Here is a 27899-nt window from a genome sequence, read left to right as displayed (position 1 = left end):
AAGCGTCAGATATTAATACTCCTTTATTCTAGGGCTATAGTCTTTAATTTACTTAGTGCATAAGTGTGTGCATAAAGAGGATTTCAGTCAATAATCTCCAGTGATAGCAGCACAGAGTTAAATGTTACACAGATGCATTTCTAGAAAGAAGATAAGCCCAGGGAGATATTAATTAATGGTGATTTTGATATAGTAGAAATGGGGTGGGTATATACATGAAATTACAGCCATATGTTCTATAAGAATTTGCAGTGTACAACAGCTGTAGTTGTGATGTGTTAAGACAAGATTGTTTTTAACTTTTAGATTGTTTAATAACAATTATGTTACCTAACATTCTTTACAATGTTCTTGATCAAAGCTTTCTTTTGGCAATGTCACCCTGGTGTCAGTATCCAGATTTTGCCTAATTCTGTGCTACCTTAAATGGGAGAAACTGCTTTACATTCTCAGTTTAGTTTTCTTTTTGAGTATAGAATTCAGAATGAGGGGAAGAGAGTAACCGGTATATACAAGGTACCTAATACTGTCAGTTCTTTATTTCTCTATTGTGAGTAAAGGTACTCAGTATTGTCAATTCTCTCTTTCTCTATTGTCAGTTGATATGTTTTTCATATTACTTTGAATTTGCTTTAAGGTGAGAACATGGACTGCATGAATGTGGTGCGCCTGTTTTGTAACTTGTGCTAAAGTGAGCTAGAGAACTCTAGTTATGGATCACAGAGAATAGGTATACTTTGCATTTGTAAGTATATTTAAGCCCCGGGCGCATTTCTGCAATTAAGAGGGATTCTAAAGAAGAATTTTTAGATATTTCTAGAGATCTATCAGTATTAAATCAATTTTCTCTTACTATCAGATCATGGTTTCTGGATAATGACAATAGTTGATCTTTTTCATATGTGAGTGAATTTTCATACAGGAGGAGGACAAATCAAAGGACTGTGCAAAAATTATTTCAAGCATTGCTTCCAGTTGCATGTTAGTCTGAGTCTTATTTCTGTAAATAAGAGGGTTTAGAAAGTCCCCAAGAATATATTAGCGCATTACCTGTTGTATGGTGTCCTAAGCAAAGTTGTGGTTATGCCATGTGTGTATTATGTAACACTTGTACATTTCAATGCCTACATTGATACAGGATTTCAATAGGAGCTGTTGGGCTCTCAGCATCTTTAAAAATCAGACCACTCATTTAGATGCCTAAAAATAGAAATTCATTCTTGAAAATCTTGTCTGCATAACTTAAGCTCTACTAGCTCCATGTTTATTTTAATGTAATTTCATCACTTAGAAGCCGCTGTCACTTTCACCTGTCACTCAAGTGGGTGGTGACCAGTTCAACTGAAGTAATTGTTCCCAGTTTTGTACAGCTTCTCCAACCTGCAGCTCTTCAAATTCATTCCTTTCTCTTGTCAAAGCAGCTATGTCTCTTAGGCTTAGTCCTTTGATGGTGTCTGGCCTAGACCAAAGAATTGTCATGGAACGGAAGAGGGGAACCCACAGGAAAGTGTTAAGGCAAGAGACTGGAGGAAGGGATCAGATGGCAAGCGGTTAGCAATCTTTTATAGCAGGCCCAGCTGCCTCCATGTAAGGCAACTGCAGAAGCAGAAACAAAATAGGCATGTGCTCATTGTGCTTTTCCCTGCTCAAGTCTTTCTTATATTTTATCTCTTGTGCCCAAACTGTAACTTATGTATGATCTTTGTGCAGATGGTCAGCATAACTTTGCTTGTCAGAGCTTAGCTTATCTATTTTGTCATTTGTGGGTCTTTATACTCCCTAAACTTGCCTGTTCCTGGCTGTCTACTTTACAACCCTCAATGTTGAAACTCTTGTTAGGAGCATTCCTGAGGTGGGGGGAGGGAGGAGTGCCTTAAGAAAAATGCTCCGCAGCTGCTAGTTTTAATAATGGAATTTCTGAGTTTCACCCAAGGCCAGTCCAGGTTAGTTAGTATGGGGTGAATGAAGTCTCAGGCCTTCAGAATTCCTTATCCCACAGTTCTCCATCTGAGACAGGAGACAAGTGTTCATGGTGGAGTGGGGGGGGAGGGTGAGTGCATGGATGGGAAGGAAATGTGCAGTTCCTGGAATGCCAGTCAACCAGAATCTGTGTTAGTGTAGCCATTCCTCAGAAAAGTAAGTTTGTTCCTACCTGCTTTTCCTTGGTCTGGCACCAGTTGTGTGTATGCTGGCTAGGTGAGTAGGCTAGACAGTAATAAGCCAACACATTGCTGCATTATCAATTATTGCCCTGGGAGAAGTCTGGGTGATACATTTCTTATCCTGCTTGGGCAGCTGCTGCCAGAGACAAGTATCAGTTCTGTTGTAATCACGCCAGAGAAAATGATTAATGCGTAAGGGAATTATTTTGCTTAGATCATATCTGAAAGAATGAAATATCTCTTGACAAAAGAAGGAAACTGAGGGGATTAACAGTCTGGTTCTAAACTGGACTTGCTCTTGTTATCACTTATACTTAAGGTACACACACAAAGTAAACTGCCTTCCTCGTAAGTATATTATGGTAACTTAGCTGTTTACAGCACTCAGTTGCGAAAAGCCATAACCCTTCTTTCCACCGCCAGCTTCAGCTTTTGACTAATGTATTGGCACATGCAGAACAGTTCAGTCGTGCAAAAATAACAAATGCCACTGGCAATCAAAATGGAGAATCCTTTTTTGTCTTAAGTGGGAGATAGCTGAGAAATAAAAGAAACCCAAAAGGATTTGCAAGGCTTAGTTGCAAAAGCTTTCTTTGAGGAGTTTCTGTAAATCATAACTATGAGAGTTCAGGTATTTTCAAAAAGTCATCTTGGGCCTATGAAATGGATACCTGACACTCTGGCAACCTAGAGTTCATCTGCAAGACACAAGCAGCTCTTCCCTTGATGTCTCATTTCTTAAGTCAAACAGCACTCTGAAGCTTGCTTAGCTCTATTGCAGGTGTCCTTTTTTTTGACACTTTAGCTGAGATGTTAAACAGACTGGTTCTCATGCCAAAGATTTATCAATTTTTAACTGTAAGCTACAATAAACATATGAAACTTTGAACACAGGATTGTAGAGCTGAAAGATTTCCCACAAAATTAAACTTACTCTTTCCAAGATATTTCCAAATACCTTTTTAGGAGATACTAGGGGGCTGCATCCCTCGCTCACTACATTCACCAACACCCCACGCCCCAGAGGTAGGTTTCTAGCCGGGGGGAAGGGGCAGGAGCAGGGTGGTAAGTGAGCGGGCTGGGGGTGTGGGGTCTCAGCCAAGGGTGTGTGTGATAGAGCTGGGTTGGGGGGGAAGGCTTGCAGTTCCCGCTCCCCCAGAGCACTAGGGAAGGAGCAGGGGGTGGAGTGAGAGACAGCATAGATCTTCCCCCCCCCCCCCCCAGCAATTTTTTTTATGTATAGAGATTTTCTGCTTTTCATTTTGCCCTGTTTTGACCAAAAACCCTGGCAAAGATTCTGCAGAGAGGTTTGGTCTGAACTTACTTGGTGCATTTCAAAAGTATGTTTTACTATCAAGTGTTAGCATGAATGGCAGGACAAATCCTCTTATAGCTGCCTGCTTGTTCTTTTCTGTCCAGTGATCAGATTAAACTTCTGAGGCTGTCTTTATGAAAGAAACTTGGATGGAGTTAATGGAGAGTCTTGGCATTTTTTAAATCTGCTATTCCATCAATCAGGAGGATGCATAGGTATTGTTTGGCTCTGTCTGTTAGACAGATATTCATGCCTAACTTCATCCAGTTCAGTTCATGCTTACCATGTTTGGATCATACCTATCAAGCTTATTCTTAAAAGAAAAACCTTACATGAAACTGCATATTTTCAGTGGAATATAACAAATGTGCACATTAAAGAAATTTCAGTGTGTTTGTTAGAAACAATTTCTAGACCATTTCCTTGTGTCCAATATGTTTAGCCAGTTTCCCCTTGTGTAAGATTGAGGGAGAGGGGTCTTGCAGAGCAACAGGGTAGAGACATTTTCATAATTAAAGAAAAAAAAAAAACCTAAAGTGAGGCATTTTTATCTAAAATGGTTTAATCTACAGGCTTGTCTGCACTAAGAATTATCATACCAATATAACTGCTCTGGCAAAAACACCATGTGTATGTGCAGTATGAGTCTGACTTTACTGTGGTTTGAAAAGAGTGAATGACATAAGCAAACTTTTAGAGATATCAGATCAATATCCCTTTTAGATCACATCTCTCTTCTTGATTTCCTGATCCTTTACTCTCTATCACAGAAGCGGAGTGTACAAGCAGAATCAATGGAGACAAGTCTATATCACAATTTCTTTAGTTAATCTTGCTTTATCCACACCAGAGCACTTTATTTCCATCAACCTTTATTTTTAGCTGACCTAAGAATGAATTCCTGCTACTCATTCTTTCTGGCTACTTAATGAACTTTGTTTTGTGTGGTTGAAATTTTGCTATGCTGGTTATTCCCCTATTGCAACAAAGTTTAAGTTTAGATTTTTAATTGTAGCTTTGACCCTGTAGCACCTGTCACAATGCAAATTTTATTAATCTTGAGCACCGAGAACTTTAAAGTATTTTTCTCTCAAGTTAAATGAAATTTTGTTTTTCATAGTAGTTGCCTATGACAAGCTATGGAATTAATTTTCTTTAAGAAAGGAAGAGTGCTGTACTTCACAGCATGTTTGAATTAGAAGATTGGATTAGAGAAGAGTCTAGCAAAGAAACTATCCACCAGAATTCTAATACTTTTGTGTCAAGTTCTTTCAAGTTGGATGGAGGAAGATCTTTTGTATACAAAAGTAGTGCATCATGCTGATATTCTGGGCAGCCAATGTTCTGCAACCTAGGTGTGACCTGACAGGCTTCCTGCTTGCTGCAGCCCCACATGCCGCTCAAAGCGGCTGGCTACAGTGGCCTATGTGTGTGCCTCTACACAGCACATGCCCCTTGGTGGGAGGAAGGGATCTCCGTGGGCTGTCCCCAACTCCCAGCACAATCCTCACAGCTCCTATTGGCTGGAAACATACGGTAAGCACCTTCTGGCCAGAGCCTGCACCTGGCACTCCAGTTCCTCCCGCATTAGGGATGCAAATAACTAGTCGACTAGCCAGTAAGCCTAGCAGGGAACTCACTACTCGACGATGCTTTCCCCCTTCTTGCTGCCTCTGTATCTGAGGTTTAAAAGTCAGTTCCCTCCCCAGCACCCTCTCAGGGGAGGCAGACGCACAATGGAGGGGAACAGCTTGAGCTGGGACTGAGCAGTTGGGTCCCAGATGCTGTGGCTCTGCTTTAAATGCAGCAGCGAGCCTCCTTATTGAGTGATCGAGTAGTCAATGGAAATTCTATCGACTACTTGATTAGCTTCCTAACTGCTACTTAATATCCCAATCCTGCATCCAAACTCCCTGCCCCAGATTACAACCCAAACCCTTTGCACACTCTCCTGCACCTCTGCCCTGATCACAAGTCCCTCCCAGACCCTGCATCCCCATTCCCTGGTCCAGGTCACAACCTCCTCTTTCATCCAAACTCCTTCCTAGTCCCCTACTCAGAGCTCTCTTCTGTACCCAACTTCCATTCCAAACTCTGTACTCCCTCCATTAATATCATAGAAAATTGAGGCCCTTGACCACGTTCCAAATTCTTGGAGTAGGCTCCCCATCAAAAATTATTACCCACCCCAGTCTGAGTTAAAGGACCTCCACTTGAGTCATGTTAACTCCAAGTTCTTCAAGGAGTGTCCTGTGGGTGCTCCACGTTAGGCGTCTGAGGCACCACTGCGCCTCTAGTCAGAGATTTTAAGTAGCAGTGTGTGGTTCCGCTACTACACATGTGCAGCCAACTGTCCCTTCAGTTCTTTCTGCAGCCGCCAGCTTTGGTTCCAACCAACAGCTGCCCTCCAGACTTCTCAAATTTTTGCTAGTTCTTAGCCATAGTGAAGTTTAGAGTAGTACAGCATAGTTTTCAGTTTGACAGTTATGTAGTTATTGTTGACAATTTTTTTCTCTGCTGGCAATATTTTTCTTCCGGGGATGACAGGTGTTCCCCAGGCTTTAAACATTGCCTGTCTGCAGGTTCTCAATCCCGGCCTCCGAGCATGCATAGTGCGCTCAGTGGCTGGGACAGCTGCATGCTACCACCCAGTGCCAGCCATGCAAGCAGCTAATGGCCTGCATGCACAAAGCCAGGGAGTTGTAACTGAAGCTTCTCTCCCTTGAAAACACTGTGCAGCCAGCTTCAGACCTGACGCATTCTACTCCCCCTTGGTGGCCCTCTCCGGTGGCCATGTGTGAGAAGGGTGCTCCTTCAGGCTCCAGCTCGAGGGACTTCCTCTGACTAGCAACCAAGGAAGAGACCCGCCTCATCAAGCAGAGGTGATTCCCCTTCAAAAAGAGCAGGCTCACACACCTAAGACAGTGGTTCCCAATCTTCTTTTATACTGGGGACCAGCAAACCCATTCGCAAACTTTTAGCGAACGAGAAACATTTTATTTGCATATTTGCATGTTCATTATGCAAATAAGGAATATGTGAATATACAAAGTTACTGGTCAGCCAAAAGTTGAGCCCCCCAGTACCAGCCTTAACCCCTGCACCCCCTGTAGCGACAGCAACAGACCCCAGAGTCCCCTGTACTGAGCCCTACTGTCAGCCTCCTGCCCTCAGAACCCCCCTTTACCAGCCCCCATCCCAAATGCCTGTGCCAATCCCCTACCCCTCAGTGCCAGTCTCCTGTTTCCAGAGCCACACTGCACCCAGCTCCCCCAGAGCTGTCCCCAGTCTCAGTTCCGAGTCTCTAATATTAGCTCCGTCTCCAGAGCCCCCCTTTGCCAGCCCTGCCCCCACTACTAGCCTTGTCCCCAGAGGCGCCCCGTGCCTCCAAGTGTCAGCCCCCTGCTTCCTAGAGCTCCCTAGTACTAGCCAAGCCTCCAGAACCCCCTGAGTATTAGCTTCACCCTCAGCCCCCCAGCACTAGTCCCACCCCCCAGTACCTGCCCCGCCCCGCTCCCATCACCTAGCACTGCGCTGCCTCCCTGATGCCAGCTGAGCACTGCTGTCTGGGTCACAGCTGCTCTAAGGCTGCTGTGTTGGGCTCCGCAAGGCCCTCCTGCCAGGCAGCAAAGTGCTTTTCCACATTCAGGAGGAGACCCTGCCCCTGCCCAGCGGTGATTGGCTCAGAGATGGGCCAGGACATGCCTCTCCCAACGGCTGTGGCAGGAGCGGTATACCCCAGCCCTGGCCTCCAGAGCCGCTGCAGCCTGGCAGTCAGAGGTCTGTGGCTGGCAGCTGGGAACTGCTGACATATAACCCCCTGCATCGATCTTGACCAAGGTACTGGACAGGAAGGTACAAGGACCATCAGGCACCGATAGCTCATGAGGCTCTAAGGACCATACCAGGATGGGTTCCAAGACACACCGCCAGCACTGTCCGACTCAACCTCAGTACCAATGATGGCAAAGGTCAAGTCAGCACACCCCTCATGCATTGTTGGCACCGAAGAAGCCGAGGTCCCATTTGGCACTGTCAGTACCTATGCCACCTCCGGCAACAAAGAAGCACAAGTGCAGCATCAGCAACCATTGGCACCTCAAGTAGCATCCGTACCACCCTCTGCACTGCCTACGGCACTGGTCCCCCCTGCACTGCAGCATTTCACCATGGCAGAAGAACTGACAATAACATCCATGCTTATGACCCCACTTTTTGGCACTGACAGTATGCCCATGGTGAGAAGATTCACTCTCTTCACTCCTGCAGGCTTGGCACTGCTGCTGTGTAGTGATGAAGATGAGGAACCTCTGGTTGGTACCCATACACCTAGACATTCCTTAACAACAGACACCGCCTCAATGGCTTCCGCCTTCAGTATCACTGCCAGCCAACTGGCCTTACTGGGATCTCTAGACACCCTACAGAGATTAGCAACCACAGCAGGCACAACCACAGGCACCTCCTTCTGCCCCTCCTTCCATAGCGGGAGACTATTTTAAATCTTTCCAAGAACTTTCCAAGAGGGTGGTGGACTTGCTGGAAGTCTCCCTAATGAGCCTCCCTGAAACCCAGCACACGTTAACCTGCATCCTACATGCTTCACTATCTGCTCAGCTGGCATTACCAATGGACACTGCCAAAGTGATGTGGCAGACACCAGCTATAATCCCCCTGGTCTGTAAGAGGTCAGACTGTAAATACTCATAGCACCACAAGGCGCTGACTTCTTGTTTTCATACCCATCACCAAATTTCCTAGTGGTGGATCCAGTTAACTAAAGGAGAAAACAGAATGTGAACAGAACCACACCTCATGACAAGGAGTGGAAACGCCTGGACCTCATGGGGAGGAAGGCATATTCCTCTCCTTCTCTTCAACTGAGGATTTCTAGATAGACAGCAATAAATAAATTAATGGAGATTGCCGATCTCCTAGAACTGGAAGGGACCTTGAATTGTCATCTAGTCCAGTCCCCTGCCTTCACAGCAGGACCAAGTACCAACTCTGACAAATTTTTGCCCTAAATCCCTAAATGGCCTCCACAAGGATTGAACTCACAACCCTGGGTTTAGCAGGCCAGTGCTCAAACCACTGAGCTATCCCTCCTAATGCTTGCAAAATATACACACCAGTATGAGCAATTATTGCATTTTATTGAAAGTCTCCCAGATGAAAAAAGAGATCAGTTCAGAGACACTATAAATGAAGGGGCTCTAATTTCACACATGACTCTACAAGCTGCCTTGGACGCCTCTGATACTAAATCCCACTCCAGTGTGATGGCTGTTGTAATGAGGGCCTCAAGCCACTGTAGAGGACCTCCCCTTCCAAGTTGTTTGTGGACACCACCAATGTGTCCCTCCACTCACTCAGATTCCTGTGCCATGTTGAAGGTGCTTGGCATTCATGTCCCTGCAACAGGGAAGAGATTTTATGCATAGGTACGAACCAATGTCTTTTAGTCAACCACAGAGGCATTACGACAACAAAAGGAGGCAACGTCAAACCAGACATAGACAAACTCCTGACCAGCTCTCTACCTCTTAACCCTCAACTTAGAGGCAAACATTTTGAAATTCAGGTCGAAGGTCAGGTAATGTCCTTCTGATTTAAGGCAACCACATCCCTACTAGCTATTCCACAGATGTCTGGCACCTTTCAACCCCTGGTGATCCTCAGTCATAACAGGCAGATGGTTACTGGACATTATAAAGGGTGGATACTGTATCCCATTTTTATCTATCTCCCCTTCCCGCCTTGTCACTCTTCAGGAACTCATCTCACTAGAGCATTCTCCTCCATGAGCTCAGCCACCTGTTCCATCTGGAGACTATAGAATCTGTACCTCACTGCTACAGAGGCAAACCTTTTCATTCCCATTATTTTCTCAACAAAAAAGTTAGGTTTGAGACCGATCCTCGATCTCAGGAGATTCAATCGATACATTCAACCACCACAGTTCAAGATGGATCACCCTGTCTATTTTAATCCCTACCTTAAACAAAGGAGACTGGTTATTGACACTCGACTTCCAGGATGCGTACTTCCACATATCCATTCACCCAGCACACCAGAAATACCTCAGTTTTGCAATGCACACGTCCAGTATACAGTGCTTCCATTTGGATTCTCCACAGCTCCTTTTTGAAAGTGCTTGCTGTATTCACCACTCACAAGGAGTCTCAATATTTCTGTACCTCAATGATTGTCTGATCAGAGCATGTACAAGTCAAAAAGTGGAAAACACGCTTTCGCTAACCAAATCGCTCTTTCAGGTCCCTGGGCCTGCCAATAAATCTTCTCAAGGACAAACTCCAACCAGTTCAGACAATAGAATTTATTGGAGCGCACCTCAATTGTGAAGAGGTTGTGGCCTTTCTACCACAACATAGGTTCCAGATAATACAGGACCTCACCTCAGTGGTTCAATCCAGTCCACAAATCATGACAAGGATATGTCTCTAGTTGCTAGGGCACATGGAGGCAGCAGCTTCTTCAGTAGTACAGAATACCATGCCAGACTGACCGTGGGACCTATGCAACAGTAGGTGAGAACTTCATTCAAACTACGCTTCCACACTATCAACAAACTTATCAATAAATCAGTAAGGGAGGAGTACTTGCTGCAGCTCTGCAGTTTAAATGTAGTAGGAGCTGGATGCGCAGGCAGCAGGCTTCTACTACATTTAAACTGCAGAGCCACAGCAGGGTTAGCTCCTGGGGGCAGCGCAAGCTGGGCCTGAGCAGTCCCGTGGGCTCTTACAACATTTAAAATGCAGAGCTGCTGCAGGGTTAGCTTCTGGGGCCAGCGCGAACAGTCCGGCTCGCATGGGTACAGGACCACTGTGGCTCTGTCTTCCATGTACACATTGTGGAGATGGTGCTGGGGGTAGCTGGCTTTTCAGCTGGCTTCCCTTCTATGCTGCCTGTGACACCGAGGTAGCAAAGGGCTGGGAAGAGCGAGTACAGGTTGAAACTCTCTTAACTGCAATTCTTTGTTGCAGCAACATCCATGGTCTGGCATGGATGTTGGAGGACCAGAGTGTCCCGGTGGAGAGCCTGCAGTAAGGATCCCTGCAGGGTCGGCAAGCAGTGGGCTGCTGCAGGGAGCTGATGGCAAGGCTGCCCAACGTGGCCCAGTGGCTACTCAGTGGGTTGGCAGGGAGCCAGCTGGGAGGTCAGTGGCTGGGTCTGGGGGAGGGAGGGTGGTGGCAGGGGTTCCAAAATGGCCTCTCCTGGTCTGGCAAATCCCTCATCCGGGGCCAATCAGGTCCTGAGGGTGCCGAACCAGGGAGGTCTAACTTATAGTCAACTTATTACTTAATAAGCATAGTCTTACTGGTGGGTTGACTACTCCCTTGGGGTATGTCTACACTATCACCCTAGTTCGAACTAGGGTGGTAATGTAGGCAACCGGAGTTGCAAATGAAGCCCGGGATTTGAATTTCCCGGGCTTCATTTGCATAAAGCTGGGCGCTGCCATTTTTAAATGTCTGCTAGCACGGACTCCATGCCCCGCGGTTACATGATAGATGAGATCTTTTACTGGACCAGCTTCTGCTGCTGGGAGGGACAAGCTGTCAGGCTTCTCGGAGATGTTTTTCCATGTCTGGAGAAAGATTCTGGAGTGTCCAAGCTAAACGCAAGTTGGGAGATTAAGAATAAGGCTTTCACACATGCTGTCGGAGGCATTTAAAATGACATGGGCAATTAAGGACGAGCAGGCAGTAAGATGTAGTCAGTGACAAAAGCAGGGTCTCTTAAGTTCATAATGTGTTAGTGTCCTTCAGAGTTAGGAATGTAAGTTCCCAAGCTTGTCTCTTGCGGATGTTGTGCAGGTTTCTTTAGAGGACAAAGACTGAGACTTCAAATGTGAAGTGATCATTTTGTGACGTGTTCTTTCACAGGTGATGGGAAATTTTGTCATTTTGTTACTTTCATTCAAGAGTGTAAGGACTGTGTAATTTCATCCACGTAGTAGCTGTTGGTACAGTTGATCCACTGTATGATGTACACCGCATGTTGTCTTAGGGATGTGTAGCACCCATGTATCTTGAAAAGTGTGGTGTAGAGGGTGTAGATCATCATAGCAGCAGAGATAAGTTTGTGTGAAACTGCATATTTTCAGTGGAATATAACAAATGTGCACATTAAAGAAATTTCAGTGTGTTTGTTAGAAACAATTTCTAGACCATTTCCTTGTGTCCAATATGTTTAGTCAGTTTCCCCTTGTGTAAGATTGAGGGAGAGGGGTCTTGCAGAGCAACAGGGTAGAGACATTTTCATAATTAAAGAAAAAAAAAAAACCTAAAGTGAGGCATTTTTATCTAAAATGGTTTAATCTACAGGCTTGTCTGCACTAAGAATTATCATACCAATATAACTGCTCTGGCAAAAACACCATGTGTATGTGCAGTATGAGTCTGACTTTACTGTGGTTTGAAAAGAGTGAATGACAATAAATCTTCTCAAGGACAAACTCCAACCAGTTCAGACAATAGAATTTATTGGAGCGCACCTCAATTGTGAAGAGGTTGTGGCCTTTCTACCACAACATAGGTTCCAGATAATACAGGACCTCACCTCAGTGGTTCAATCCAGTCCACAAATCATGACAAGGATATGTCTCTAGTTGCTAGGGCACATGGAGGCAGCAGCTTCTTCAGTAGTACAGAATACCATGCCAGACTGACCGTGGGACCTATGCAACAGTAGGTGAGAACTTCATTCAAACTACGCTTCCACACTATCAACAAACTTATCAATAAATCAGTAAGGGAGGAGTACTTGCTGCAGCTCTGCAGTTTAAATGTAGTAGGAGCTGGATGCGCAGGCAGCAGGCTTCTACTACATTTAAACTGCAGAGCCACAGCAGGGTTAGCTCCTGGGGGCAGCGCAAGCTGGGCCTGAGCAGTCCCGTGGGCTCTTACAACATTTAAAATGCAGAGCTGCTGCAGGGTTAGCTTCTGGGGCCAGCGCGAACAGTCCGGCTCGCATGGGTACAGGACCACTGTGGCTCTGTCTTCCATGTACACATTGTGGAGATGGTGCTGGGGGTAGCTGGCTTTTCAGCTGGCTTCCCTTCCATGCTGCCTGTGACACCGAGGTAGCAAAGGGCTGGGAAGAGCGAGTACAGGTTGAAACTCTCTTAACTGCAATTCTTTGTTGCAGCAACATCCATGGTCTGGCATGGATGTTGGAGGACCAGAGTGTCCCGGTGGAGAGCCTGCAGTAAGGATCCCTGCAGGGTCGGCAAGCAGTGGGCTGCTGCAGGGAGCTGATGGCAAGGCTGCCCAACGTGGCCCAGTGGCTACTCAGTGGGTTGGCAGGGAGCCAGCTGGGAGGTCAGTGGCTGGGTCTGGGGGAGGGAGGGTGGTGGCAGGGGTTCCAAAATGGCCTCTCCTGGTCTGGCAAATCCCTCATCCGGGGCCAATCAGGTCCTGAGGGTGCCGAACCAGGGAGGTCTAACTTATAGTCAACTTATTACTTAATAAGCATAGTCTTACTGGTGGGTTGACTACTCCCTTGGGGTATGTCTACACTATCACTTTGAATGTGTTCTGGTGCCACTTTGAGCAGTGTCTTGGTATGTAGGGAGCTTGCTTCTGATGATCTAGGTGGGGCTGGGGGTTCGTTTGGAAGAGATGCCTTTTAGGATAAGGTTTCCCCTCAAGCGTGGGCTGTAATTGTTTGATATCCTGTTTAGGGTCCTGCAGAGTGTAGTAGGTGATAATTAGGGGTGTGCACTTCTCCGATGGAGTGGCCTTGTTTTAATGAAGGGATTTTTAGGTGTGTATTCTGGACTTCCTTAGATGCATCAGTATTTTCATCTTCCACCTTAACTCCCACATACCGTATTTTCCGGCGTATAAGACGACTTTTTATGCTAAAAAAATCCCCCAAAAATCGGAGGTCGTCTTATACGCCGGGTATACAGGCAGTCCCCGACTTGCAGGTACGAACGGGGCTTTTCTCGCCCCGGAGGACACGGACTGCGGGACCTCGCGGTCCCACCGCCCGTGTACTCTGGGGCGAGAAAAGCTGCTCCGCGTCTCCCTGGTCTGCAGACCAGGAAGACGCGGAGCAAAGTCGTGGAGGGGCTCCGGCAGCGGGGCAGCCCAGGCGTGCCGCGGCTGTCCCGCTGCCAGCGTCCTCAGAGGCTTTGCTCCCGGTGTCCCTGGTCTGCTGGAGACGGTCCCCAGCAGACCAGAGGCACCGGGAGCAAAGCGGAGGCGGGGTGCTGTGCTTCTGAGGCTTTGCTCTAGCAAAGCCTCAGAGGCTCGGGACCCCGCCGCTGCTGCGGCTTTGCTCCCGGTGCCTCTGGTCTGCTGGGGACCGTCTCCAGCAGACCAGGGACACCGGGAGCAAAGCCAGGGAGGCGGAGGGGCGCTGGGGCGCTGCCGGTTGGCCTCTTAAGGGGGGGGGGCAGTCTTATACGGCGAGTATAAGACGAAAACCTATGTTTCAACTAGAAAATTAGGGGGTCTTCTTATATGCCCAGTCACCTTATATGCCGGAAAATACGGTAGCTTTCTACTCCCCATTCTTTCAGTTCCTTCTGGAGCACTCTCACATCAGCACCAACTTCCTGGACACCACAATCATCTTGACCCATGGAACCCTGCAGGGAAACCTATGGATCACAACAGTTACCATATCTTGGTGGGTCTGTGGCGGTATCTGCAGCCATGCACCAGAACCACCGAATTTGCTGCAAAGAGTCTCCAGGATATTAATCAAAATGCAATTTAAACCACCTTTGCTGTCAAGAGAAAATGTTCCTTTTGGACACAATCTGACAATGTCCAATGAGACATTTTGCTTCAGTTTATTATTCTTAAACTCAAGCAGTGGCCTATCATAAGAACATCAGACCAAAGGTCCATCAGCACAGTATCCTATCTGCCAACAGTGGCCAATGCCATGTGTTCCAGAGGGAGTGAATCGAACAGGTAAAGATCAAGCAATCTCTCCCTTGCCGTCCATCTCCACCCTCTGACAAATAGAGGCTAGGGACACCATTCCTTACCCATGCTGGCTAATAGCCATTAATTGATTTAATATCCATGAATTTATTTAATTTTCTTTTAAACCCTGTTATTGTCTGAGCCTTCACAACCTCCTTAGTCAATCTGTGGAACTCCTTGCCTATGTGCTGTGTGAAGAACTTCCTTTTATTTGTTTTAAACCTGCTGCCTATTAGTTTCATTTGGTGGCCCCTAGTTCTTATATTATGTGAACAAGTAAATAGCTTTTCCTTATTCACTTTCTCCACACCACTCATGATTCTATATACCGCTATCATATTCCCCCTTAGTCTCCTCTTTTCTAAACTGAAAAGTCCTAGTCTCTAATCTCTCTTCACATGGGACCTGTTCCAAACCCCTAATCGTTTTGGTTGCCCTTCTCTGAACCTTTTCTAATGCCGGTATATCTTTTTTGAGATGAGAAGACCACATCTGTACACAGTATTCAAGATGTGGGCGTACCATGGATTTATATAAGGGCAATAAGATATTCTCCATCTTATTATCTCTCCCTTTTTTAATGATTCCTAATATCCTATTTGCGTTTTTGACTGCTACTGCACACTGTTAGGACGTCTTCAGAGAACTATCCACGATGACTCCAAGATCTCTTTTCTGATTAGTTGTAGCTAAATTAGCCCCCATCATATTATATGTATAGTTGGGGTTATTTTTTCTAAGGTGCATTACTTTACATTTATCCACATTAAATTTCATTTGCCATTTTCTTGCCCAATCACTTAGTTTGGTGAGATCTTTTTGAAATTCTTCAGTCTGCTTTGGTCTTAACTTCCTTGAGCAGTTTAGTATCATCTGCAAATTTTGACACTCCTCTGTTTACCCCTTTCTCCGGATCATTTATGAATAAGTTGAATAGGATTGGTCCTAGGACTGATCCTTAGAGAACACCATAAGTTACCCCTCTCCATTCTGAAAATTTACCATTTATTCCTACCCTTTGTTTCCTGTCTTTTAACCAGTTCTCAGTCCATGAAAGGATCTTCCCTCTTATCCTATGACAACTTAATTTACGTAAGAGCCTTTGGTGAGGAACCATGTCAAAGGCTTTCTGGAAATCTAAGCACACTAGATCTACTGGATTCCCCTTGTTTGTTTGACCCCTTCAAAGAACTCTAATAGATTAATAAGCCATGATTTCCCTTTACAGAAACCATGTTGACTTTTGCCCAACACATTATGTTCTTCTATGTGTCTGCCAATTTTATTCTTTACTATTGTTTCTACTAATTTGCCCAGTATTTACATTAGACTTACCGGTCTGTAATTGCTGAGATCACCTCTAGACCCCTTTTAAAATATTGGCGTTACATTAGCTATCTTCCAATCATTGGGTACAGAAGCTGATTTAAGGGATAGGTTACAAACCATAGATAATAGTTTTGCAATTTCACATTTGAGTTTTCAGACTATCAATAAAATAGTCTCTGTACTTGATTAGTGGAAACATGCAGGTTTATGTTTGGTCTCCCTCTCAATGCCTCATCTCAGAGACCTTCCTTCCGTACAAGGACAGCTAAAATAGCCTCTTTGAAACCTACTATGACTGCTCTTACAGGATTGACAACTGCATGTGGTTCTCTAAGACCTTGCCAAGTCAGGCCACTACATTTCATAATGCAAGTTTTAATTTCTTTTTGTGCTCACAGTAAACTTAAGAGCTGCTTGAGGGCATCAGACCCAAATATTCTTCCTGTTTGAAAGCATCAGCAGAGATGATGCCTCTGATTAGTAAACTTTGGCAATGGAAGAGTAAATTCAGATTCATTTACTACTCACCCACTGGCATCTCTATAATGTAGGCTGCACTATTTCAATGTTATCAGATGCTGTCAGATGGAAACCACGAGCAGTAGCATAATATACACTGGAGGCAAATGAAATAGGCAGCATTTATCTTATCCTGCTATTACCTGCTCAGAGAGAACATTGCAGGAACAGGACCTTCCTGACTTTTACTGTATTTATAGTAGTGTACTGTGCTATGGTAGTGCTGATTTTTGTGTTTGCACAGCATATTGTTTAACTTTCATGGTATAAAGCAGTTGGAAATTTGTTTTAATATATTATTCAGTATCTGTTTATTTTTAAAAATACTTAAAGTGGCAAGCAGGTGAATACAAGTTATGTTCAACTGCAGTGCAGAGTCTGGTCTTTAAGGAGCAATTTATTTGGCTGGCTGGCTGAGAAATACTGTCTGTTAAGGTGAACACACTATTTCTGGTATTCTCTATATTAGTTCATTGCTGCTCAATAAGGTGAAGAAAAGGATGGGTTTACTGCAAAGTTAACCAGAGTAAGTTGCTCAGTTAAAGGAGAGGGATAGCAAAGGGGAAAGAATGGGAGTTTCCCTGCCTCTCTGTAACATTACAGAAAGTCAAGACTGTAGGAACAGCATGAGCTGGCATGGGAGTAGCTGGATATGAAGTCAGAGATAAAAGGACTGAGCCCATTGCCAGCTCTGAGCCTGAAGGGCGGAGGATTGCCTTGTTTCTGTTCAGCAAAAAGCAGTGAGCCCTGCCCTTTCCCAGTGCTTGAGCCATGCTGAAGCAATGGCCTTTCCATGACAGAAATAGAACAGCAGTGCTTGCTTCATCACTCTTCACTCCTTTTTTGTTGTCCCAGATTCCCTGCTGTTCCCTCTCGTTACTTAATGTTGTGAAGGAAAACTGCCAATCTCTCCATTCCCTGTCTGATTACAAATAACATTCCTACATTTTCTTCAGCCACTTCCCTCACCCTGCTGGCTCATATGTGGTGGTCAAAGTCCTGCTTCAGTCTACAGTGTGGGTGCATTGCCATTGGAATTCCCGTACTGCTAAGGTTTCCTGGCTCTGTCTCTAATGGGAAATTCCCAAGGTACCCCAGTTGCACATGGAGCAAGATTGATGGCAGAAGGAGTTTGTCTGAGCAGCATTCTTACAGCATAGATGAGGATTTAATGTGGTGTGACTCCTTGCCTGAGGTCCCCATGTCAGAAGCTTGGAAGGTGGTCACTATGAGAGAGCAATTTTATGAAATTAACTGGATTCAGAGTGGTTGAAGTCCCTTTCTGTGGATGAAAAGAGTGGCCTAGATAGGTCTAAGTTCCTATGGCAGTGTTGTGTGGATTGAAAGCAGGGTGATCCTTCCAAAAGAGATGTAGAGAAACAGGATGGGTGAACTAATAGTATTTATTGGGCAAATTTCTGTTGGTGGAAGGAATGGAGTGAGACCTGGGAGGGCAAGCTTCTGGATTGAACATTGATCAAGAAACAGGAAGGCCTTTTGATATCTCTCTACCCAGACCAGTAACTGCTGAGCATCACATAAATGCCTGGAGATTAATTTAATTGTGTGCTTTAAGAATTTCATGTGTGAAGGGTTTTCCACAAAGAGAGTGAACAGGAGCTCCATGGAAATGGGAAGGTTTATTACATTGCTCTTGCAAGCAAACCGTTGTTTGGATTCTGTGTGTTAGTTTGTGGAAATGCTGCCATGAGAAATAATGGTGCAGATTTAGCAGCTGCTCTAACATTCCATGGATAGCTTCTGAATGATTTCAGGCCCTTTTGGCCAAGAAGCTATAATTGCATTTTTATCAGATTTTAAAATGGCTGTTTATTTCACATGGACATATCAGATATCAAGTGTCTTTTTTAAGCAAAAACAACAAGGAGTGCAGTGTGGATTTTTTTAAGACACATTAATTGTCCGCCTAACACAAAGCTACATTTTTCTAAGAAGATTGAATGAAAACTTAGCTTCCATTGAGTGTGGCAGAAATCTGCAGAGCATGTACTTAAGTGGATTATGTAACTCTTCATTCTGGTGAGCTTTGCTGCAGTATTATAGTATGTCCTTGAATTTTAAAAAAACAGACATAGCAATTATTAATCAAAATAACTTGCACAATAGGCTTTACAGTTGTATACCCTGAGCAGTCTTTTTCCATGCATCTGTTTGAAGTGTTAGCCCTAAAACTTAATGGCCTTGGGAGGGGGGTACTTTTTTCAGGGGGAATCACTTTGTGAGTTCCAAATTTTAGAGGAAACTAGGGTTTGCTTTGGTCCCGTTTGAAGTCGAGGGAACCTGTAGGTGTGTAGCAACTCTGAAAATTTGGTTCAATTTTAGCACCCAACATCAGAAATTAAAAAAATTGGCCTTGATACAATTTTGTCTCTGTAAATTTCAGGGTATCTCTATTCTTCACGTGGTTTGCTTTCTGTTTGTGCCCTCATCTGCCAGATATATGTATTTTAAAGTGGCTTTCAAGAGGGGAGCAGAAGAATCAATTTGGGATTTCGGTGTACAGTAATCTAGGACTGCTCTGGTAATTTTTTCAATGAAAAAAGTTGTCTACTCAAATAAGCTGTACTAATAGATCTGATTTGTTTGAAATTAACTTTTAAAAGTTCTGATTTCAGATAAATCTTGGCACTTCCAAAGGATATTTATACTGCTAAAGTTCTGTTCTGTCCTGTCTCGGAGCAACTCGTATGTGCTTCCCATTTAAGAGAAGACAGTGGACAATGATAACTGCTAACATTTCTAGGGCAACACTAAGCCCCATAATGTTTCATCGAGCTAACTGATTCTAGAACTCTCATCGGATGGTATTTTGTGCTTAGTGCCTTGAGTTAATCAAGGCTCATGGGTTGTAGATCCACCACTCTGCATCTTGTGTACTAATTATTTTTTATCAAGTGTCAACAGAATGGCAGAATCTCAAATTAACCAAGCCAAGTCTTTAAGTTATTTAATGAAGTTAACTGCTCAAAAAAAATCCCACTATTAATATAAATATCTATGAACAGTACCTTGGAAAGCTTTATATTCAGATTGCTTTAAATTGTGCTTGCAAAACGAGCTTTGTTCCTTTAGGAATTTTATTTTCTCTTTGATTTGTAGCCCTATTTTTACAGCAGCCACTATGTTCTCATGGACTTTTGATCTTATCCGGATCAGAGGTACTCCTGAGTGGGAGATGTCCACCTTTCAATGTGCCTGTGTAGCACTGTTAAGAGTGATGGAAAAATAACTAGATAGGAAAAACTGGATGTTCTTTTTTTTTTTTTTTTTTTTTTTTTTTTTATAAAAAAAGTCTTATTGGTCACTTCATTCCCAGCAGTAGTTAAGAGTGAAATCTCCCGGGGCCATACCTGAATAAAGAGTTCTAGTTTTGACCCCATTTCTACAAACAGACAGAGAAGCCCACACTGAGTTCTTTTAATGGGTCATGTTATTTCTGTAACTCTTGAGGAACATTAATATGTTAAACAAAGGTGCTTAGATGTATTGGGCACCACTGGAAGAACATAAGTAAGGTGGAGGGAAAAATAATCTTTTCATTTTAAAGTACTTTTATGATGCTCTGTAATTTCTGAGGCTCAGCATAACTGTTGGTTTAGTTATGAATTGGTGCATTCTGTCTCATGTGTCATACTGTGTACCTGCTCCTGACAGCATTAATACTAAGAGTATGTACTTTCCATGCTTAAAAAATAAATTTCTGCACTATTATTGCTCAAGACAGGATGTTACATTACCAACAGTGTAAGAAAATAACAAGCATATGTTAATCGTTCGATATAGGAATAAACTCCCTTTCAGCTTAGGTAATTTTACTGTGTGTCATTATTTCGCACTGAAAAGGAAATAAATGGTGCAATGCCTTTAAGGTTTCTCTGCCAATGCAGGTGTTGCATATTTACATAATTTTGTGCAAGTAAAATTGTGCTGCTTCATTACAGGAATTTCAAGTCCAGTCATGATTAGTTAGTGCTCATACTAATCTTGCCTTTTTAAAATGTGGATATGTAGAGGGGAATTTAACCTTCCCTTTAAAAGAATTATAATGTATGTTGTGTGTTGAAGCTGGGACAATCTCTCAGTTAGGAAATGAGAATATATAATCCCATGTAATTTCTGTAGTCATAAATATATATTTATTCTCTGTTTAGATATGGCTGCTAAATGAGGCCTATTTCTAAACTTTAGTCCACAGAGCCTAGGGACATGACAATTTTATCTAAATTTTCTATCACCTTCTGTCCAAGGACCTCAATGTGCATTGTGAAGATAAACTTAATTTCACAAGCTTCAGGGGGTAGCCAAGTTAGTCTGTAACTGGAAAAACTTAAACAACAAATAGTCTAATCGCACCTTTAGAGAGTAACAAAATATGTAGATGGTATCATGAGCTTTCGTGGGCACAACCCACGTCTTCAGATGAATGGAGTTATTCAAGGTCCGGTTTCTAAATAGGGAATGGGGGGAGAGAAAGAAAATACAGAAGAAAAGGGGAAAGAAATAGTCAATTAAGTGTGTCCATGCTACCTGAAGCTGGTAAAGAAGGTAATAAAAAACCAAAGAAAAATTATGTCATTAGGATGTGGAATGTAGCAGGCTATCTAGCCACCGTTTTTATTCATACCTCTGTTACAGGAATCAAACTTGTAAATTAAGTTCTAAGGCTTTCCTGTAGAGTTGGCCTGTAAAATTGGCCTGAAAAACAATATGGTGACTGAGATCTATTAATGAGTGCTGGGGCAAGTTAAAAAGATCCCCAACAGATTTGTGTGCTGCCTTTATAGATATCTGATTTGTGTCCATTAATTCTTTCTTGTAGAGACTGTCCAGTTTGGTCAATATACATGGCAGAAGGGCATTGCTGGCATTTGATGGCATAAATCACATTAGTGGATGTGCAGTTAAATGAACCTCTGATGTGGTGCTTTATGTGGTTAGGTCCTGTGATATTGCCTGTATAGATGTTGGCATCAGGGTTGATTGCAGGTGTGTTCCTGGATGAGTATGATGGAGACTTAATTTCACAGTATGCACATGATGTAAGCAAGGAACTAAGGCACAGATCCTGTGTCACTTTGGACATCTGTCTCAGTCTCTAGCCCAGGTTTCCTGCCTCTGAGTCTTATGCCTTAACCAAAATTATTCTACTGAGGCTTCTAAATGAAGGTGTGTTTGCAAATTTCTTAATGCAGAAGAGACTAAAGTGCAATAATCATTCACTTTTTAGTGACATACTCAATACGCTTTTTTCCTTGCTCTTCTAAAACCTTTTGTCAAGCTCTTATGAAGTTGGTTATTCAACTGAAGTATGTGAAGGGACAGAACTGCTAATGCACTGCCTACCTGCATAAAATGTTACTTACCAGATTCAGCTCTTAATTACTAAGTACTTTCAATTTAAGAGTTATGGGGGAAGAAATGTTTTTCAGAAGCAAATGAAGCATGTGCCTGAATAGCATCATCCCCATTGAAAGTTTTTATTTAGTGAAAGAATCTCTGTTTTAAGTGTAATACTTACTGGATACAAATATATTTATTTTTAAATAAAAGGCATGACAGCTATTTTTTGTTTTGACAGATGTGAGTTTTCCTTTTGATATGCAATATTGCCCTCTGCTGGTTAAATGAACTTCTTAAGGTTTTTCCCTTCTAGATCACAGAACCTTGTTCCCACAATTTATTAGACCGTATTCTGCTTAGTGAGTTGATTTAACTAGCTATAACAGAAGATAGAATTTGGCCCTAATTAGATGAGCTTCAAATACATTATATTTGTGGTTCTAATTTTTCTGATATGACAAGCACCAAGAGCCTTTCTGTAGTAGCAATTCTGTGCTTCTAACTATACAGCCAAACCTGTATATTCTTAAACTATTTAAGTATTTTGACCAAAGGTCAAAATAATGAATAATTGATTCTAAGGGTTAGACTGGTAAACATACTAGTAAACACATCTGGCAGCCACTGGGTGCCAGGAGAGGACGGTAGCCCAGATGCCACCAGGTGCAGGGAACACAGCCAGGCTGGCCACCACTAGGGGGCCAGGAGCAGGGCAACAACCAGGAGGGGAGCCAGCCTGGAGGCCAGTGCTCCTGGCAGAGCCCTCAACTCCTGTAGTTTGGTAAATCCACTGGTTCGGGACCAGTCAGGTCCAAAGGGTACCAGATCAGGGATGTCCAACCTGTATGCCACCCCAGGATTGGGGGTGGAGGGGTGGGAAATCAAAGACTGAGCCTGCCCAGGGCCAAAGCTGAAGTCCAAGGGCTTCTGCCCTGAGTGGGAAGCATGTAACCTAAACTCACTTAGGCTTCAGACTTGCTGGGGCCTAGGACCCCACTTTGAGGTCCTGATGTACCGTTTGAGAACCTCTGCACTTGTCAGGATATAAGGAAATGCAATTTCTTGTCATAAAGTACTCACTAAATTAGGGCTTTGTCTAGGGTTGCCAGATGGTTTCAACAAAAATACCGGACATGCTTGACATTACATCACAGTCTACTTTGGAAAGTACATTTATATTTTTTCAATTTGTGTCCTGAACAGAAAGCTCAAATACTGGACTGTGCAGTTCAAAACCGGACACCTGGCAACCCTAGCTTTGTCTACACTTAGCTACTCCCCTTGCTGAGCTTTAAACTGTTAAGAGCACTGGGAATGTGGCTCCCAACACTGTAGCCTGGTTCACACTAGTGCTTTACAGTGCTATAACTTGCTGCTCTGGGGGAGGGGTGTGGGGTTTTTTCACACCCCTGAACCAGAAAGTTAGTGCTGTAAAAGTGCCAGCGTAGGCTTGGCCTACGCTTACATTTAGGTGAGCTCCTTTGTTGGGAGGGGATGCAGGAAACACTATCAAAATTCCTTGAGGAAACCTTAATTCCAGGATCATAAGCTGGACTTGTAAATAAGTTTAAAGTATTTATTTCCATAACTGGTGCTGTCTTGCTGCATTCCAGATCCAGAGCTGTACTGTTCTAGTGCATGTTGTCATTCCCTTCTAGGCAAGAGAGGGGCTTCAGCTAATTTGAAAACATCCCTTGCTGGGTTTGCTCTTTGCTGACAATGCCTAAATATTTAATTGTTTTTTTTCCTCCAGCAGGCTAAGCCTTTTTCTGCTTAAGGTGCAGCTGAATCACTCAATAAGCCTCAAACAGGGTGAAACCTGTCTTGTGTGGCTGACTTAATTTTGGCAGCTCAGGTATTAGGAAATTTTCTGTGTGCAACTTTTGGTACACAGCAACTAGTATAGCTGAGAAATCGGATGGCTTCAGTGGAGCTGTGGCAATTTGTAGTAGCACACCCATGTGCTCTTGGTATGGCTATGTAGTTTTCCCTAACCCAAATGAGTACTAGAGAAATCCTCTCATGTATGCTATCACAATATAGCATCTGAAAGTACTAGGCAGTAAACTCTTTGAAGACAGTCCTTCCAAAATGACTTATTCTAAACAGATTCTCTAAAGAGAATTTTACAGATGGGGGAGAGGGCACAAAGTAAGTGACTTGTCCAAGAAACCCAGATTTCTGGGATCCCAGTCTGCAGTTTTGACTAAACACTGTCCTTCAGCACTTGGTATAACTGAGGTCTCCTAGGAAGAGGATCTGCTGTGGAATTAAATAAAAGCCCTATAGACTACAACTGTCTCTTGCTGAGAATGTAATTGAATTCAGTGGCAGTTGAGGGCATTTGGCATCTTTCAAGCATACTTTAGTCCACTTAAGTTTTAACCTGTAAAATGTTATTTCACAAGCCTGGAGCCAAGAAGCGTTAGAATCATAAAGTCCAACTGACTTGGACTCTAGTTCCTGGAGTGATCTGCAGGGAAAAGGAAGGGTAACCGCTGGATAGGGGAGTTAGAGTGTAAGGGGCTGAGCACAAAATCATGTTGGTGTTTCTGAGGAGCGCACTGCTCGCATAGTCTGTTTACACTACCCTGATCTATCGGAAAAAGGTACACAAATTGTAGAGCACAATTTGCGTACCTTTCGCTAATAGGTTTTTTTTTTTCAGAAGAGGCTTTTCCGAAATTTGGCCTGTATATGCTCTTTTGGAAGAGCCCTTCTTCCTCGTGAGAGGTGGAAGACAGGGCTTCCAAAAGAGCGCATCTGATCTTCTGCCCAAAAAAAAAAAAAGTCAGAAGAGCAGACACACGTTCTCTGGACAGGGCAGAGTTTTTTCCAGAAAACCTCCATATTTTAGACATAGTCATAGTGAGATCACAGTACTCTGAATTCCATGCCTTTCAAACTGTTCCTTCATATTGGCTGACTAAAAGTAAAAACTTTGGGATTCTGGATATGACAGGGACCTAGCTGGAATGGTTCAGTGAATTCAGTCTATGCGTGTAGCATATCATTTGGTAATTGAACACCTGCCTCCATTTTTACAATCGTGCCCATTTCATTTCAGCTGATATGAAGCAGCCTTTCCTGAAAGGGGCACAAACATAAAACCCCTACAATTAATGAGTAATGCACATCTCTAATGTGTGCGTCTGCTCTCGGATATAAATTGTAAATGTGCGCTGGAGAACTTTGATGTACATCAAAGGGAGAGCTGAGTAGTCTGTTCTTGTAGGAGGGAAGGAATCATTTACTGACTTCCCCAAGTAATTTGGGAAATCAATGCCCTTGATCTGCCATGATCACTTAATGAGTACATGGGTCTTTCCCACCAAGTTGGATTTCTATTCTTAACATTTTTTATAAAAGGATTCATTCCTCTTAGCTGGCCTGGTGTAATGGGATTGATACATGTGTGAGAAGTGCCTGAGCCAAGTGCTATGTAGACAGCAGCATCTCAAATAATAACATGGACATTAATCCCTTCACAAGGACTTATGCGAGAAGCTAAAGATTTGAATTAAATCTTTGTTTGGTTATTGGCTCTGATCCTGCTCAGTGCAGAGGACACTCAGGGTATGTTTACACAGCAGGGCTAAGCTCGAAATAACCGATGCAACTTCAGCTACGTCAATTGCGTAGCTTAAGCTGAAATAGCTTATTTCGGCTTTCGACACTCTTCCTCCAACTTCCCTTACTCCTTGTAAAATGAGGGTTATAGGAGTCAGAGTAAGAAGTCCTCCAGCTCAACATTATTTTGAATTACAAGTATAACAAAACTGCTTGTAGTGTAGACGTGGACTATGTTATTTCAGAATGTCAATGATTCCAAAATAATACTGCTGTGTAGGCGTACCCTCAGTTGCTTTCCATAGCAATGGTAGATGAAGGTGCTCTGCTCCACATGGGATCAAGGCTATTGAATTTGTCAGGTGAAGCCGTAGTGTTGGGGATCTCCTATTGTCAGCACAGGAGAAGCTGGGGAACAGCTCGCCAATTACATTCTTCTGCAGTCCAAATAACAGGCACAGCCAGGTTGCTCCCCCATGTGGAAAGATCCATCTTTTTTTCACACAACTTCTTTTCTGTGTCTTCCTCTTGTTTGCCTCTTTCAAAGACAGCAAAGTTTGTAAATATCTATGAAGGCAGCCTAGACCTAACCAAAACATAGTACAGCACAGACAGATCAATTCTGCCATCTTTATAATATTCCTGGCAATAATGTGGTATATGTTCAAAACTGCTGGCAAGCTAAATTCACTCAAATACAAGTATGATAAACACAGCTGCCACGTGAGTTGAATTCTAGTTGTATGTGACTCAATGCTGAATTGTCCTGTGAAACGAGTAAAAATTACACCCCAGCTCTTTCCTGCCCTCCCTAAAAAGTAACACTCCATATACAATGACAAGTTAAAAAGAACAATAATCGTTCCATGTGAAAGTATCCCAAAGCCATTTTAAAGCGCAAGAGTTGCTTAGATAACTGAATAACAACTGACTGTGGATTACTGTTCTTGCTTATTGTATAACTAGTGCTTTTCCATCTTCAAAGCATTTTCCAGACATTAACTAATGCAACACACCCATTCCTATACAGCTGATGCAGGAAACCATATTGAAAAAACTTAGAATATGGTACACCAGTTTTGATGCATAGAATACGTCACTATTTTTCAACTATTAAGTGATGAATAATTGGATTAATAAAACGTCAACAAAATACCTCTTTGTTCACCTATTCACCTTTGTTTTCCTTCAGTATTTTCCCTGTTAGGTAACTGTATCTAATTCAAGTCCTCTGCTTTCTTTTTCATTATAGATTGTTAGCTTTTCTGTATCTTTTCCCTCCTGTGCTTGAAGATTTTTTCCTCCAGTTTCCTTTTGGTGTGTTTACTGCTAATGTTGCTTCATCTGGTAGCTCCAGCAAAAGGAGCTGAATTCTCTGCTTTATTGCATAGATGTCACAGCTCCTGAAGCAAAGCAAATTTACTTCAAGTCCCACCACTATGGGAGATTTTCTGATATATTTTCATGAATTTTTAATTTGATTTCCATCATGTTTTTTCTCCGTGGGGGGGGGGGGGGGGTGCAGACGGGCGCATTAAGGATGTAAAATCCCATTTAACTAGCTAACAGGTTAAAACATTGTTTAACTTGTTGACCGATTAGACAGGGGCAGTCCAGGGAGCCACTCTAGCCAGATGGACCAGAAAGGCTGCCTCCCTGCCTACCATGGCTGGGCTGGAGCTGCCTGTGGTGCACCAGGCCAAGCCCACTACAGGCAGAAGGCTATTCCAGTCAGGCTGGAGCAGCCCCTTCCTGCAGTGGACCCTGCAAGATCTTTCTTCCCACTTTTTCCTCTTCAACCCTATTTCCTCCCTCCAGATGATCTTTCTTCTTACTTTTCATTCTCTAGTTTCAGAGTTGCTGCTCCATTCCCTCCTAAGACCCAAATTCACCCTCTGTCCTAGAGTCAGCCTGACTGGACTCTTTCTTTCTTGGCGATAGATGGCACTTACCCTGTCTGTGGAGCTTCCATTAGAGCAGGAGTGGGAGGGCCTTTTGAGTTGCAACATTAAAAAATAAATTCAGTACGGAGGGGCTCGGTTTGTGTGCGCTGCTGCTCAGGAAGACTGACACAATTGGGCACCAGTAGCTTGATTGTCTGCCAGAATCTGGCAGGGTAACTTTTGTTATGGTGGAACCTTTGTGGTAAAACTGGCAGGGGAGGGATAGAAGGGGACATTTCCAGACTTTGTGCAGTAGCTCATAGAGCAGTAACATGGCTGGGTGGTAGACAGAAATATTATTCCTGTCTTCCCCATGGAGACACTGATGTATGAAGAGTTTAAAAGTCTTGCTCAAGACGACAGATTGAGTCTGTCAGTACCAGGGTGTAACTTAGTGGCTCCTGACTTTCAGCCTGGTTTCCAGTAGTTTCAGGTTAAGTTAAAGCCTTGATGTGCATCCAGCTCATTTCTCTTGACTTGTATGCTTTTCAGGTGTGGCAGACGAGGAAGCTCTTGCCGAGGAGTGCAGCCGTAGAGGACAACATGCCCTGCCTTTCCAGTCTACCAATAGCCGCCCCCTGAAGTCCCACAAGCCTGCCACTTTCCCCAAACATACCTATCATAATGATGAGATGGAAGAACAAGATAGAGCTCGGGTTACAAGCGGCCTGGAGACCCCTTTTTATTCCTCAGGTGTGCACATAAAGGTTAATGAGAAATGTACAGAAAA

At 43.5% G+C, this 27899-nt stretch overlaps 1 protein-coding gene across 3 annotated transcripts in view; it reads left to right on the top strand.

Moving 5' to 3' along the window:
* Nucleotides 1-27899, top strand: part of DNAJB6 (DnaJ heat shock protein family (Hsp40) member B6) — a 99466-nt gene that overhangs the window by 60926 nt on the left and 10641 nt on the right. For 2 of the 3 annotated variants that reach the window (XM_075922747.1, XM_075922746.1), the window contains exon 9: nt 27662-27862. The exons of the other annotated variant lie outside the window; for it this stretch is intronic. In XM_075922747.1, the coding sequence (XP_075778862.1) occupies nt 27662-27862 (201 nt within the window). The remainder of the gene's footprint in view (nt 1-27661; nt 27863-27899) is intronic. 3 annotated transcript variants of the gene reach the window in all.

The sequence above is a fragment of the Pelodiscus sinensis genome, chromosome 2 (genome assembly GCF_049634645.1).
Source record: "Pelodiscus sinensis isolate JC-2024 chromosome 2, ASM4963464v1, whole genome shotgun sequence".
Classification (NCBI taxonomy): Eukaryota; Metazoa; Chordata; order Testudines; family Trionychidae; genus Pelodiscus; species Pelodiscus sinensis.
This window is presented reverse-complemented; position numbering and strand designations above follow the sequence as displayed.